Source organism: Anoplolepis gracilipes, chromosome 3 (assembly GCF_047496725.1).
Source record: "Anoplolepis gracilipes chromosome 3, ASM4749672v1, whole genome shotgun sequence".
Lineage (NCBI taxonomy): Eukaryota > Metazoa > Arthropoda > Insecta > Hymenoptera > Formicidae > Anoplolepis > Anoplolepis gracilipes.
The window spans coordinates 1,209,861-1,224,567 of NC_132972.1; the positions used below are offsets into that span (position 1 = coordinate 1,209,861).

Consider the following 14,707-nt stretch of genomic DNA (forward strand, 5'->3'; position numbering starts at 1 on the left):
TAGATCTGCGTTGCGCTTCGCACCATGAATATATGCAAATTGTAACTTGTTTACTTAATGCAAGTGCCTATTCACTCCTCCGTAGTGTCCTCCAGTTGGTTGCATCGTCGCGAGTGCACACAAGGTGAGAAACTCGTTCGCGCCGCGGTGACCTGTGTGTATCGCCACACGCGTATATATCCTGCCACCTGCACAACTATCTACAGTTTCCTTACTTTTCTCATTGTTTTGCTTAACTTCCTGAGAAAGCATCTGTTAAAGCCGCCACGTAATTTTCCATTTATAATTTCGAATATCGTTGATTTCATTAACGCCGAAGTTCTATTTAGATTGTGAATTAACTACGTCAGAATAATCTCACATCAGTAGAATTCTTTCAATTCATTGACACCGGTACATGTGATTAATTTGATTTTTTAATCCAAATTTTTTGTCAAACCTCTAACAATCACCGTCGGATCAAAGCATTAAAGCAATCTATCGAAACAATGAATATCTTTTTATTAAAAGATCATAATACAGATATCACGTATATACATATAATCTATAATTATTTTATATCGAAACCAGAACATTGGCCGTTTTATAAATATACAGGGTGTTCGGTAATTAACGCCCCACCTCTCTAGGGCTGATAGAGCAAGTCAAACTAAACATAAAAGTTCTCTACCATTTTGCGATTTTTGCAATAATTATTAAAATATTAATTAACAACGCTCAGCGAACGATATTATATATATATATATATATATATATATATACATATAATATCGTTCGCTGAGCGTTGTTAATTAATATTTTAATAATTATTGCGAAAATCGCAAAATGGTAGAGAACTTTTATGTTCAGTTTGACTTGCTCTATCAGCCCTAGAGAGGTGGGGCGGTAATTACCGGACACTCTGTATAGGGAGCAAAAGAGAGAAGTAAATAAAACAAGTGTTACAAAAATAAAACTATTTTAAAGACTGAATTTTTGTTACATCTGGCTTTGATAAGTTTATGAGAACCTTGGACGTATATATTATCTCTTTGATGCGCGTAAACTCATCACTCGTCAAACTTATCGCGCGAGTGTCGTAACGCATCTGTACACGCTGTATTTTAGAGCGAACGCCTAATTTGCGTTCAGTACTATCCATATACCACGTATGCGTATTATGATACCATCGCGAATGTTCGAAATGTATGTACCTACCGGCAGTGATTGCAAAGCTCCGGGGAGCTTGCGAACGTAATATTCGACATACACTAAGTTGGAATACGCGGTTGGTAGCGTTATGTAATTTATTGACTTAATTATTCCCTGCACCTTTGGAGCCTCAAGTTTAATTGTGTGTAAAGTAAATCAACATTCTCGCACGCATAAAAACCGGCTTAAACCGGTTCGTTATATCGATACCTATCAGATGAGGAAGTATATTTGCTCTTAATACGACTTTTGCTGAGGTAAGAAAGAATAATCATAAGTTCTTCCCTTTGCGATGAAGTTGTAACTTATTAAACAATTTTATAACATTTTCTGTCATTCGTGAGAGTTTTAGAATTTTCTTTATAATATGTGCGTGTGTTTTGATTTTTTTCCTAATTAATTGATAAAAATTATTTGATATCCAATCAAATAACAAATTCATCAATCATTCAATATTTAATAAATGTATTGTTGATCGATTGTTTTGTATACACACCCTATATAGGTATACATATTGTACAAGCATATAACACTATATGAATCATTCGTGAACGAGGTATTACATTGAAAAGAAAATTTATAAGCATTCGTAAAATACATATAGTTGTAAGTATGATGGAAAATATAAAATGCAAAGAAATTGTGCACTTCAATTTTATCTTTGTTTTTATTCTGTTGCAAATTTGCAAATCGTTGCATTTTGCCTTATTGTAGGATCAGAGTAATTATTTTGTAATATCCATTCCTGTAAATCCAGCAGACAACCTCGTTAACTACCGATGTAAAATGTCGATAATCCTATAATCAATAGATTAAAGCTTGCCAGTTGAAACGCTTATGCTATAAATCCGCTTCGAATTACTGTCGAATTCACTGCCATACCTCATGTTAATGCGATATTACGATTTGATTAAGCGAGGAGAAATTCTGAAAGTTACTTAAATGATACAAAACTGGAATACATGTAACTTTGTGAAAAGAGAATAACTAGAGAAGCAAGCTTTTATTCTGAAAATTATTAATGAATGAACAGACAGACTGTATAATTTTTCATGAATAATTTATTCGAATGTTTTAGTATAATTAAACGACAAAGATTCATAAATATATGGATGTGCTATCTGGAATGTGTAATTAAAAATAAGTTTGCAACAGAAAAGTTTTAATTTTTATTTAAATTATTTAATGAAGAAATTAGTTTGCAGGTTCTCATTCTTTTTAATTTTAGAAAGCGGTTCTGCGATAACATTAATCTGATAATATGACGTTATTTTTTCCGCGTATCTAATTTTTAAGTATTACGATATTGTATATAATAGCAGCGCTATAAATAAATTGTTTTCTTGCAGAAGGGATAATCTTGAAGAAAGTCAACAGACTTTATAATTAGTGCTAGAAAACTTCTTTACATAACTAAATTAAAGCATTAAACTCGTTGATGAAATCGCATTCGGTAATTATTGTCAGATTCAACATAAGTCAACATTAGAGAACGTAAATGCATAACGAAAGTAATATCGTGACAAGTGGATCGTGAATGCATCGTAAAATAAAATGCAGGGAAAAATAAAACGATTTTACATTACATAAAAGTGCTTGCGTAAAATTTTCCAGCCTTTCACATTCGACCGCAATGCATATTTCCTATAATTGAATATCTCGAATATGAATTTATATGAATAAACCGAACTAATATGTTCTTTATACAAAGATTTCGAAAGACATTTTAAACAAAAAAAAAGACAATTTGAATTAATAAATATATTATGTATTATATAATCTTCGTAAATGGTTTTTTCCTCAATTTGGAAATCTATTCTTTGCATAAGAATAAGTATAAAACGCGACGGTATATGAAATAAAAAATAAAATTTAATTAAAATGATAAAAAGAAAAATGACATTTTATTATGAAAATCTGAATGAATCTATTGCAGTATCTTCGCAAGAGCTTGATTACAGATTACAGATCAGATTCATTAATCTAAAAACAGACTGATTTATGGAAGGTATTGTCAAGTCGCTCAGATTGAGTTCATTCAGAATATATTCTGAAAGAATTCAATCTGGTAAATGCCGTGAATGTCGTGAAATGATTATATCAGTGAATTACCTTTGAATTTTCTGATAAAGAGGAAATAAATTTTTTTTTTTAAAGAAATAACGATCTTTCTTAATTAAAATTAAAAAGTTTACTGTTATATGAAATATCAATTCTATAATACTATTTAACTAATTAAAATAATTTAAAACAATTCTAGTGAAGCCAATGGTTGTGTATTAGCGATCGCAATAAAGAAACTCACTGTTGTAAGCGCTCCTAATAAGATTTCGTTTAATTAACCTGCATTGAAGATAATGAAATGTTCTCAAAGAGCACTATTGTCTTAAACTAATGGTATTGAATTACATTAAATAAAATACACGCATTGCCATCGACGACAATCGAAGTTAATTTTTATTACATGCTCAATAATTATGTGAAAAATGTTTCCTTAAACATGTTATAAGTTTTACGCTTGCATAATATTAAAATTTTTCAGTCGTTCAATCTTGTTACATAAAAATTAAATAATCTCCAACGAGGATTACCTAACTTGGCATCAATGATTATCAAGTCCAGTTTTTATGATGCATAAGGACGATATGTGCGGTCATAGACTAAGATTTGCAGCTTCAGAATATAGACGTTAAAATGCAGTAGTGGTGAGAACTCGTTGCGCGGTCTGCCTTAGCCGATATCGCGCGGTAAATCACGCCGCAGTTGTAACTACTGTAAACGAGAGGCCAATTGGTCATCCCAGTAGTGATCGACGATGAAGTAGTCAGTTATCCTCCGGGAGGGATGCACGCCGTTTCGAGTAATTGAAACGTGTCTCTGCGGTATTATTTATTGCCGGCCGTAAATCGAATTTACCTACCTTGTGTACCTTGTATCGAGATCAGATTTATTGCTGTCGTAAAAATACCCTTGTCCCCCTTCTCAAATTTCCTCCCTTCACCACCCACCACATACATACATATTAGCCGGCACTTTCCTCTTTCGCGACTTACATCTCGTTACACGCTGTCGACGAAGCAATTTTTCGTTCCGATTCAGCGATCTTATTGTTTTTTTTCTCAATAAGATTTTACACTGTTACAACTAATGATTTTATATAGTATCAATAAGATTACATGTTTACGTTATCCGCTGTTATTTTTATTATTTATTTTATATTCCTTCATGATTACGATAAAGCTTTCGACTTAATATGAATCTTTATTAATATTTTGCTGTAATAAATAAGCTAATTGCTATTGATTAATTTTATAAATGTGGCTTCTGACTTATAATTAGACTTTATCAGCGTCATACATCGTATATACATTGCTAATTGACTAATTGCTCGTTGCTGTTTTCTATTTACGATAACATTTTTTTTTTTTTTTTTTTCATTTAATTCAGAGCTTGTTTTTAATTACTTCGAACTGTTATTTAAACGCGTATGATATAATTCTTGTTTACTCACTTTATTAAACTGACTTCAATAATTAAATCTATTTGACGACAAAATAATTAAATGAAATTATTATTATTACTATATTAACTATTTATATTATTTTTGCATCAAATATTGATATTTTTACGTATCTATTAGTGTCACAGGCATCATCCTTTTGACGGATATCGGTTTTACGAGAGCGAAAGTAATCTCATGAATTTGTCTCAAAGATTTAATTTTTATTCATCTATAATTTTCTTGTACACTAAAAACGTTTTTCGATACTCTGTCAGGATTTTTATCGTGGAACTCCTACGGGAGGAACCTTCGATATCGTAGTCGTAGAGTAACGAAACGCGATATACACTTCGGCAAATTTATAGGACCATCGACAAAGAAATTTCACTATGGATAGCAATAGACAGAGAGAGAGAGAGAGAGATAAAAAAAAAGCTGTAAAATTTTTTCTAACAGAGTGGGGTGAGTATCCCTGAGCAATTTTGCTTTTCTCAAATAAATAAATATATGAAAAAAAAAAAAAACAACTTATATTGCATATAATAAAAAATGAATATTCTTGCGACATTTGTAACCATGACTCTCCAAGGATCGCTCCGTTTCTCTATACTTTCCAGAGAGCTCCGTGAAATGCGTATGGAAATTGTTATATCTACGGGGCAATCAAAGGCATGCATTAACCGCATGCGTTAAAAAGACCACGAAAAGAATCGAATCGACGGAAATAAGAGTGCCGGGTCAGCAGCTCTTTCACAAAAGTGGACTTGAAAAGAGGGCAACCCCGTTCGTGTTTGTCTGAAATTTTTGAAACCTTTGCTCGCCGCAATAATATATATCCCACAGTCTCGAAAGCGTTTTCACGCGGAATTGAACCCCGACGAGTTGTGCAGCATCGCCCGGATCTCCTTCTTTCCTCATTCACGGGGTACGACTTCGACTCTCGCTCCCGCTTTATTCCTTATCACCCGACTCACCCATCCACGACCACCACCACCCCCACCCCTCCCCCCTCCCCCGCCTACCATTTCTCGTTTCTCTCGGTGGCGCTTGAATTGTGGTAGATTTTCTATGGGCGCGCACACATACACACCCCGTAGGCCACCCAGCCAGGGGAAAACTCGCTCGGGAAAAACCTGTTTATATTCGCAGTCGCGTGCGACATGCGAGCAAAAATCGTGCAACTTTATCTCGTTCGTTCGACCTGGTGAGACGCAGGCCCGCAGCGCTTTTACTCCGCTTTTGCGTCCTCTACCGTTACATCTCCGCCAACACTTTGCCATTTCGCTCTCGCATCTTTCTATCTCACGTAGTACTAGCGTCGCTGGGACGTGTATCGTGTTTCTCGCCTTTTTTGCGGTTGCCTCTCTATCGTTCCTTCTTATACTCTATTGTGTCTCGTGGAGTTTATTCTGCTTCGCGGTACGCTTAAAACACGGTCTTTTAACCTTGCAAATTTTCCATCCGGAAATTTGCTTCGCGCGCGAACGCGTTGAATAACCGCGTTTAAAAAGAATCTGACGCTCTTTCGCTCTTTATGCAGGTATATTTATCAAGATTTTTTTTTTTTTTTTTTGCCCCCTTCCCCTCCCCTGCTGAGAATTATACGCGCGCATTGATATTCCGGGACTTGTATTTAAATCAATCAATGACATTTAATAGCGTTTGAAATTTAATCTGGCATTGTTTTACAGAGTTGCGTTGCGGAAAAATATTATCAACAATTTTTATTTTATCCTTTTAAAAGATAATATTATAAAAAAATATTTATGTATGAAAAAAAGAGATTGCCAGACAGATTTCTATCAAAATAGTAGACAAATATCTTGCGTTAACGATTCATAAATCGTTTAAACTGTGAATGCGAAATAGCTACAGTGTAAACGTAACCATGCAGAAAATGGTTCCTTGAAATACGTATACTTTGTAATGAAGTTTACTCTCTTCAGGATCTTGTTACTTAGTTCAAATTGCAAAGGAAATTACACGAAATATATATTCCATAAGTCACGCGTCGTTGGATCGATAAGGTTTCCCGTCAGGTTGATTGATCTATCGTCTGGACTCAAAGTATCTACCTCATTATTTTCGTAATGAATAATGTGTCAACATTCTTGGCGCGGAGATGCTACCTGAGAAACTAGGAGAAATATATCTTGTTACTCAGTTTCGTAACTTAATACGCCACAGTGCATTCGAAATATCTTTGCACAGCGATGTGTTATATAAATTATACCTTTGCATTCGCTAAAAATGTCTGAATATCTAATTGAAAGTTTTTAATCATTACATAATAAATTCGAACATGACAAACTTTAGTGATTTATTTAATTGTAACGTATGTATATTTGTTTCGCTAACATGTAAAAATGTTATATTGGATTTGAGACGTTTTTGTCGGCGCGATAAATAATGATAGGATAAACCTGTTTTAATGCAGCGATGCACATATATATATATATATATATATATATATATATATATATATATATATATATATATATATATATATATATATATATATATATGTATATATATTTTTGCGAAACTTGTTTGTCGTGCTTGCTTCTATTTTGTGCACTTGTTTTTTTGTTTATAATTTATCGGTTACCGTTCTCGGTTTTGCAACTGGAATTTTTTTTCTTTTTTTTATTTTAGCTTTGTATATATCTACCTTAGTGGAGTATCGATAACGCGTGCGAAAAATAAGGGATTTGTAGATATAAAATGATATTTTCATAAATATCATGAAGATATAAACAGAGATTATTGAGGATTATATGCAATTTGTTAACGAAATAAATTCTAGTTATTTTTACATTAGTTTTATTGCAACAGTGTATTTAAATTTTATATATTATCTTTTTTTTTTTTTTTTTTTTTTTTTTTGATACGGTATCTTTTATGTTTTTTGACCAATTGTTTAAAAATTATTTACTGGTCGAGGGAAAGAATACACTATAATAAAATTATGCGTTTAATGCGCAAATATTAAATAAAAATTTAACGCGTAATAAAAATTGAAAAAGTGAATAATAATTTATTTATGTTTGTTTGTTACAGGTAAGCATTATTACGTATTTAATGGATACGTTTCGGAGAATGACGAACTTCATCGTTGGTTAGTCTGAGCAATTTATGGCATTTAACACGGCAGGTAATTTAATGTTTAATACGAGTTAAATGTTAAATGAAGTCGTAACTATATATACACAACACACATACAGCAGCATTTTACGGTATAGATTATAGATATATGTGTATATAACGCATCATTATTAACCTTTGAAAATAACCTATTACGCACTATATGCTCTAAGAAATTTTGCTTTCATAAAAATCAATCAATAAATAAATATGATGACGGATTACAGAAGAGTTTATATTTGTGATCTTTGGCATTAAATTGAATAATATCAGGAAGCGAGAAAAAAAATACGGAATCTACAACGTTTCTGTATCTAATTGTATCATCGAACGACTTCGAATTACGACCTTGTCAGTGATGTAATTAACGCTGGACGAGCGGGGGCGTAAAAGTGTTGCGGGACTAATTAACTTTTAAACGCGACACTCGCGATCGCATCCACCTCGATTTAATTCCCGTTGCGTGCGCAGCGAGGTGGCGGGAGGGGGACGGGGGAAGGGACACCTCTATGAAGCGGCACGTTGCCGCCGTTGTTTGCACGCACGTGCATGCATGCGTGCGTGCGTGCGTGCGTGCGTACGCGATAAGCTCGCGCGCGACTTCCGTAATTGCGACCCGCCTTTGACGCGCCATCTGGATTTGCCGATACGTCATTTAATTACTCGGGCGCGCCCCCGTATATTAAGCGAATTCATCGAACGTCCTTCTCTCGTAACGTGGGAATATTGCGCGTTGCCGCTAACCGAACGCTTAACGAGCCGAAGGCACGTTAATTAAGCATTGCCGCGGCTAATGCAAATTCGCGCGCGGTTCCGTTCGACGCCGGCGGTGCGACCACTGTCGGTAGAATTATATCGGAAAATAGAGAGGAGCTTCAATTTCTACGAATATATATCTATATCACGCGATCATCGGGAAACTTGAGTAGATTCTCGTGGCCATTCTTCGGCAATTTCGTCCCGACGATCGATTAATCAATATCTGAGGTGACTCTCGTGAGATTTAAACTGTCCTGATATATTTTACAATTAAATGGGATTATCTACAGCTTTCTTGATAATACACCTAATGTAAATCGATATATTTCTTTCTCTAATTTTGTTATATTTAATACATTTGGGAAATTGTTTCCGAAAACCGCGGCTTTTTATTATGATTTGAAATAGCATTTCTATTGAAAACTTTAATTATGAAACACGTGACGTTTATATTTAAAGCGATTAAGTGGCTTTTTACGTTGATTCAGAGTGATTTAATATGAGTTAAAATAGGTAATTAAAGAAATTGCACGTCGTATATATATATATATATATATATATATATATATAGAGAGAGAGAGAGAGAGAGAGAGAGAGAGAGAGAGATAGTTGATAAAGAATGATTCACTGTTTACAGAATGACATTATCATAACTCTTTTATCTCGTTTTTGCAACACTTTTGGTGTTAAGCTTTGCTGCTTGTCTGTTATACTATTAATTACGGAGCAGATTAGACGGCTTAAATTAATCCTCGTATTAATCAAATACCCCTTTAGTCCCTATCGTTTTCTTTGGAGGTATCTCTAGCATCGACCTTTCGTTCCTCGATGATAAATCGAGGATTCCTACCGTTACTTCCACCCTGTTAAACATACCGTAAATAACTGATGTACCGTAATTCGTTAATTTCAACGACTGCACGCGATTCTACACGCAGTTATTTCGTGATGAATATTTGAAAAGCTTGTGAGTTTACGTCAATTAAATTATTTTTACTTTTTAAAATAGTTAAGTTTTTCGCGTGCGCGATTTCATATTTACATGATTATTTACATGATTATTTTTTTAAATTCAAGGTACAAAAAAATTGGTTTGAAATTATTCGAATAATGGATAAATTTCCGAAATAGATTTCCGTTCTTTTATTGTAAAAATGTAATACGCTGTCCATCTCGCGAGTATTTTGAAAATAGATGTAACTGTAATTTTGTGTCCCGATATCCTCTTTCCGTATTTATCCCACGCGACTCGACATAAATATCACTCTAGCTGACCGACAGACGAGATATACGATATTGCTCGCAGGACGAGCACAACCTGCGCGTGACTTGCCTCTGAAATTGTCCTAAATGACATCATTTCCCATTGCCGTTATCATCTTTTCCGACATTCACAATTCTGTCACGTATCAGTCCGATCGAATTATTTTAATAATTCAATTGTAATTATTTTAATAGCTTTTTGTAATGTAATAACTTAATCATATGGTAGTTTTTCAAGCGGAAATAACGCGTTTTGTTGTTGTAATTTATTCATCAAGAAAGGTATAGTAGTTTTAACAAGAGTACAATGGAATATACATATTTTCCACTGCGATGCATATTCAAGCATGCGAGTGAGTCATGCAAGGAAAAGCTAAAATTTAACATTATTCTCGCCAAGTTAAAGCAGCGTGTATTATTAAAAGGACAAACGGAATCTAGACCAATGTTTCCTCATATTACTTTATTCTTACGGCACAGCGAGAGGTAAAAGCGATCTTTGCGATAGTATACGTCCGTGATAAAAGTTGTATATACTTTGCCGCGTTACGCCTGTGGTTAAACGGTTAACAGACGATGAGCCCACGCATTAATAATGCGACCCCCTTCATTCCACACCTTACGGTCGTGTCTTTTAATTAGCCTCCCCGTCCGAGAAAACAATGGAGGTGCAGACGCAGCCAAGGCGAAACAAAAAGGCGGGCGGACGGCGTGACCGCGACTATATAATGGCCCCCGGCGAGATCTTATTCGTGCGGTCTGAGGGTCGCTGCAAAAGGGGCATATATACAGAGTGTCCGGTAATAATCGCCCCACCTCTCTAGAGCTGATGGAGCAAGTCAAACTGAACATAAAAGTCATCTACCATTTTGCGATTTTCCCAATAATTATTAAAATATTAATTTAAAACGCTCAGCGTATGCTGAGCACTATATGCGGCGCGTTTTTAATTAATATTTTAGTAATTATTGCAAAAATCGAAAAATTGTAGAGAACTTTTCTATTCGCTTTGACTTACTCCATCTGCCCGTGAAAGGTCGTGCGATTATTACCGGACACCCTGTATATATATATATACAACATATACAGAGGGGGAGTGAGCGATACATACGACAGGGTACCGTTCAATTATCCCGGTTCCTTTCTTCCGCAGCGGGCGCGAAATAACAATGCGGCGTAAGATAAACACACGATAAGCGCGTACGGGAGGGGGCGGGGGCGCGCGCGCGCCCCATCGGAACGAAATGAAACTGCAGTTGCCTGCAACTGCAGCAAGGACGCCGACGTCGCCGCATAAAGCCGGCTGTTAACCTTCTACTTCCGTACGTCTCGCTCCGCTCGCTTTTATACCGGGACTTCTATTTCGCCCGCGTACAGCCGTATAGCATGTTACCCCTTTCTCCCCCTGTTCTCTTCCCCCCTTTCTTCGCACTCCTTTATTTGCCGTCGATGTCGCGTCTATCGTTTCCCCCACCGTCGTTTCTCCTCGTATTCCCTAAGGATATTCCCAACCTATCGTATCTACACACAACCGCGACTATTCTCTCTCTCCCTCTCTCTCTCCCTCTCTCTCTCTCTCTCTCTCTCTCTCTCTCTCTCTCTCTCTCTCTCTCTCTGTGACTTTTCGCCTTCTATTTGTCTTTGCTACTGCACGCCCGGTAACGCATTCGCCTCTCTATGTCTTTCCGCCGTCGATTCTCTCCGGTTAGCCAATGGCAATTGTTTAGTATCAATCGAACTCGGTAGCGATTCCCATTGGCTTTCTCAAGTCTGTTGGCTAATGCTTGTGAATCAACAAGACTTGACAATTAAAGATAATACATTTTTCTAAATATATTTCTCAACTGCATGCTTAATACTTGCTCTTATAACAATCTAGCGAAGGAGAATAAAAAGAAATAAATGATTACATTTATTTATATATTATAGTTATATATTTAACCCTCAGGCACCATTCTGGGTTACGTTAACCCATGTCAAAAATTTAAACGTGTGTCATTGCTAAACGATTAAAAGATCACTTTTCGTTTATTTTACAAATATCTTGAATCGTGGAAATTTGGTGATATTTGTAGCGACATATTTTTTTTTTTTTTTACTATCTGGCGTATCTATTGAAAAAAAATACTTAAAAATAGCTTTATTAGATCCCGAGATGTAAATCAAAAGACTCTGGGTTACTCTAACTCATGAGTGGTAAAATAAGGTGGCCAAAATTCAGAGATGCATGAGGGTTAATATAAACATACGGTATTACTTAATATATTTTCTGAATAGTCCGCGAAATTTGTGTTTAATATATATTTATATTTATACATAAGGATATTATATGGGAAAACAGATGCGAAATCCTTTCTTTTTTCTTTGCAAAAATATATATAAAATAATTATTTACTTAGAGCAAAGTACACAATACACATATATTTACATATGGACAGTCTTTATTTATCGCGTATCTCGTAACGAGCATCATTATTATTCAACGGCAATTGAAACGCGGTGATTTTATCGAGTTCTCGTCGCCCGGATTAATCATTCGCACACGGTGAAGGACACTCGGCGCTGCCAAAGTCCCGTCGGGGTGTCCGCGATTGCTCTACGACTCATTGAAAAATCTGCTCGATCGATTTTGCGTATCTCTCGCTGTATCTCTCCGAGGCGAATTGTTGAGGTCGTCCTCGACCAGAAACGTCATTATAACATCCGCTTGTACGGCTCGCGCGCGGCTTATGCGGCGATAGTGAGAACGAATGGGCAGATAATGCCGCCAGGAGCGACGAGGAGCGAACTCCGGAGCCACCGCATTCAAATTAGCCGAAACTAACGAGCGGTACGTGCAGACCCGACCAGATGGGCGCGAAGAAAGGCGCGAAGACCGACGGAGAGAGAGTCGGTTCGTCGGATACATCATTTTGGTCAGCTCGCATTACGAAGACCGATCGTCGGCTCGTCCGAAGAGTCCGGGCAGAATGTAGTCGTTATCCTTTAATTAAGGCGAGCGAGAGCACACGTGTCTGAAAGGATCGCGAATATGACAATCGAATCGTTGCATTCGTTTGATGATAATTCAACATCGCCGACTGATGACAGATGAAACTATTGCGTTCCCAACGTGATCTCGACAACACGATGCAGGTGATTATTACACAATACGTTTGTCGATTCTTACATGTATGCTGCTGTATATACAGGGTGTCCGGTAATTACCGCGCCACCTCTCTAGGACAGATAGAGCAGGTCAAATTGAATATAAAAGTCCTCTACCATTTTGCGATTTTCGCAATAATTATTAAAATATTAATTAAAAACGCTCAGCGTATGAGCGCGCGCCGTATATAGTATATGCTAAGCGTTTTTAATTAATATTTTAATAATTATTGTGAAAATCGCAAAATGGTAGAGGACTTTTATATTCAATTTGACCTGCTCTATCTGTCCTAGAGAGGTGGGGCGGTAATTACCGGACACCCTGTATATATATATATATATATATATATATATATATATATTTGTTTGGCGTGCGCATTTCGAGGAGCCGCGAAAAATAAAATCGGCGGTGAGTTGCTTTTTTCGCAAACACCATTTCATCGTGTTTGCGCGCGAATCAGAATGTTTCTTCGTTAGCTTCCAATCAGAAGGTACGGGTGGCATTCTATGGTTTAGCTCGGCGCCGTTGCTTCAGGTTTGTGCGAAAAATTGAATTTCGCGAGTTTCAAGTAAAGCCGATGCTTTTGAAATTCGTCGCGTCGATTCGAGTCGCGTTGTGTACGTTGGAGCGAATTCGGAGCGCATTCGTGTTGGTTTAAACACGCTTCCCTAAACTACGATATTTACACGGGCCCCTATGTTTGCGCAATATTTCCATGTGCCATTTTTACGGTTGATGGTGCACGGCCGTGCGTGCTCTCGTCGTTGCTGTTGTCGAACCGAAAAAAATTTGTAAGCGAATTTAATTGCGAATTTTAAGTGTGCGCGATCGTGATGCGATTTGGCCAACGATTCAGCCTGTAAATTCATAATGCATTCAACTATCGGGCATATCGTGTATGTTACGTAAACATGATCAGAAATTATACACACATCGCGGTACTCTGTTTAAAAATGAATCGAACGACACAAAACCATTTTTTATTCATGACTGATAATTTTACGTCAAATGTATATATTCGACTATTTAATCAACTATGTATATTTATATCTTAATATACATACAAATATATGTATAGAAAACATTTTCCAGAATCACTGATATATTATTTTAAATTTTCGAATTTCTAGATGAACGATTTAACGAAAATATTAATAATAAGATTTAAATATTATATCAGATTTTTAATTAAACTTGATATTCACCGGAAACTGTAAAATATTAATATACTTAAGATATGATATATATATATATATATATATATATATATATATATATATATATATATATATAGATAGATAGATATATATAATTATCACCTCGTCAAGTCGCAAAATAAGATTGCTTTTTACGCTTAGTAAATCGATTCCAGCTCTCACAAAATCAAATTAGCTTAATAATGAGAATTGTAAATTTTATTTGCGTTCTCTGCTATTTTTGAATGACAACTATAGATAACTTTTAATTGAACTAACAATAAGATTGAATAATATTGACTTATACTATTATAATCTGCATATAGTTTATTATGTGGAACAAAATATATTTTTTCAAGAAGACATTTGTCTTCTTTCTCCAATTATTCTTTTTTTTCCTCTGTCTGTGTCTCTTTCCCTCTCTCTTTCGATTTCGTTCAATACTATCTCTACATAGACAATAGGAAACATGAGCTTTCGATTCTCGAACGTCTCTTGCGCGCT

General features: G+C 35.7%; 2 protein-coding genes across 8 annotated transcripts in view; one reads left to right on the forward strand and one right to left on the reverse strand.

Moving 5' to 3' along the window:
* Positions 1-14,707, reverse strand: part of LOC140664113 (glutamate receptor ionotropic, kainate 5-like) — a 274,048-nt gene that overhangs the window by 95,679 nt on the left and 163,662 nt on the right. The window lies entirely within an intron of this gene.
* The window catches only part of LOC140664117 (mannosyl-oligosaccharide alpha-1,2-mannosidase IA-like), a 228,238-nt gene that overhangs the window by 57,031 nt on the left and 156,500 nt on the right, over positions 1-14,707 (forward strand). Inside the window, exon 3 of one of the 7 annotated variants that reach the window (XM_072888887.1) lies at positions 7,754-7,847. The exons of 5 other annotated variants lie outside the window; for them this stretch is intronic. In XM_072888887.1, the coding sequence (XP_072744988.1) occupies positions 7,754-7,816 (63 nt within the window). In that variant the 3' untranslated portion in view covers positions 7,817-7,847. Of the gene's footprint in view, positions 1-7,753; positions 10,539-14,707 lie in introns of those variants that run through there. One more of the 7 variants, XM_072888886.1, reaches the window with a different exon arrangement.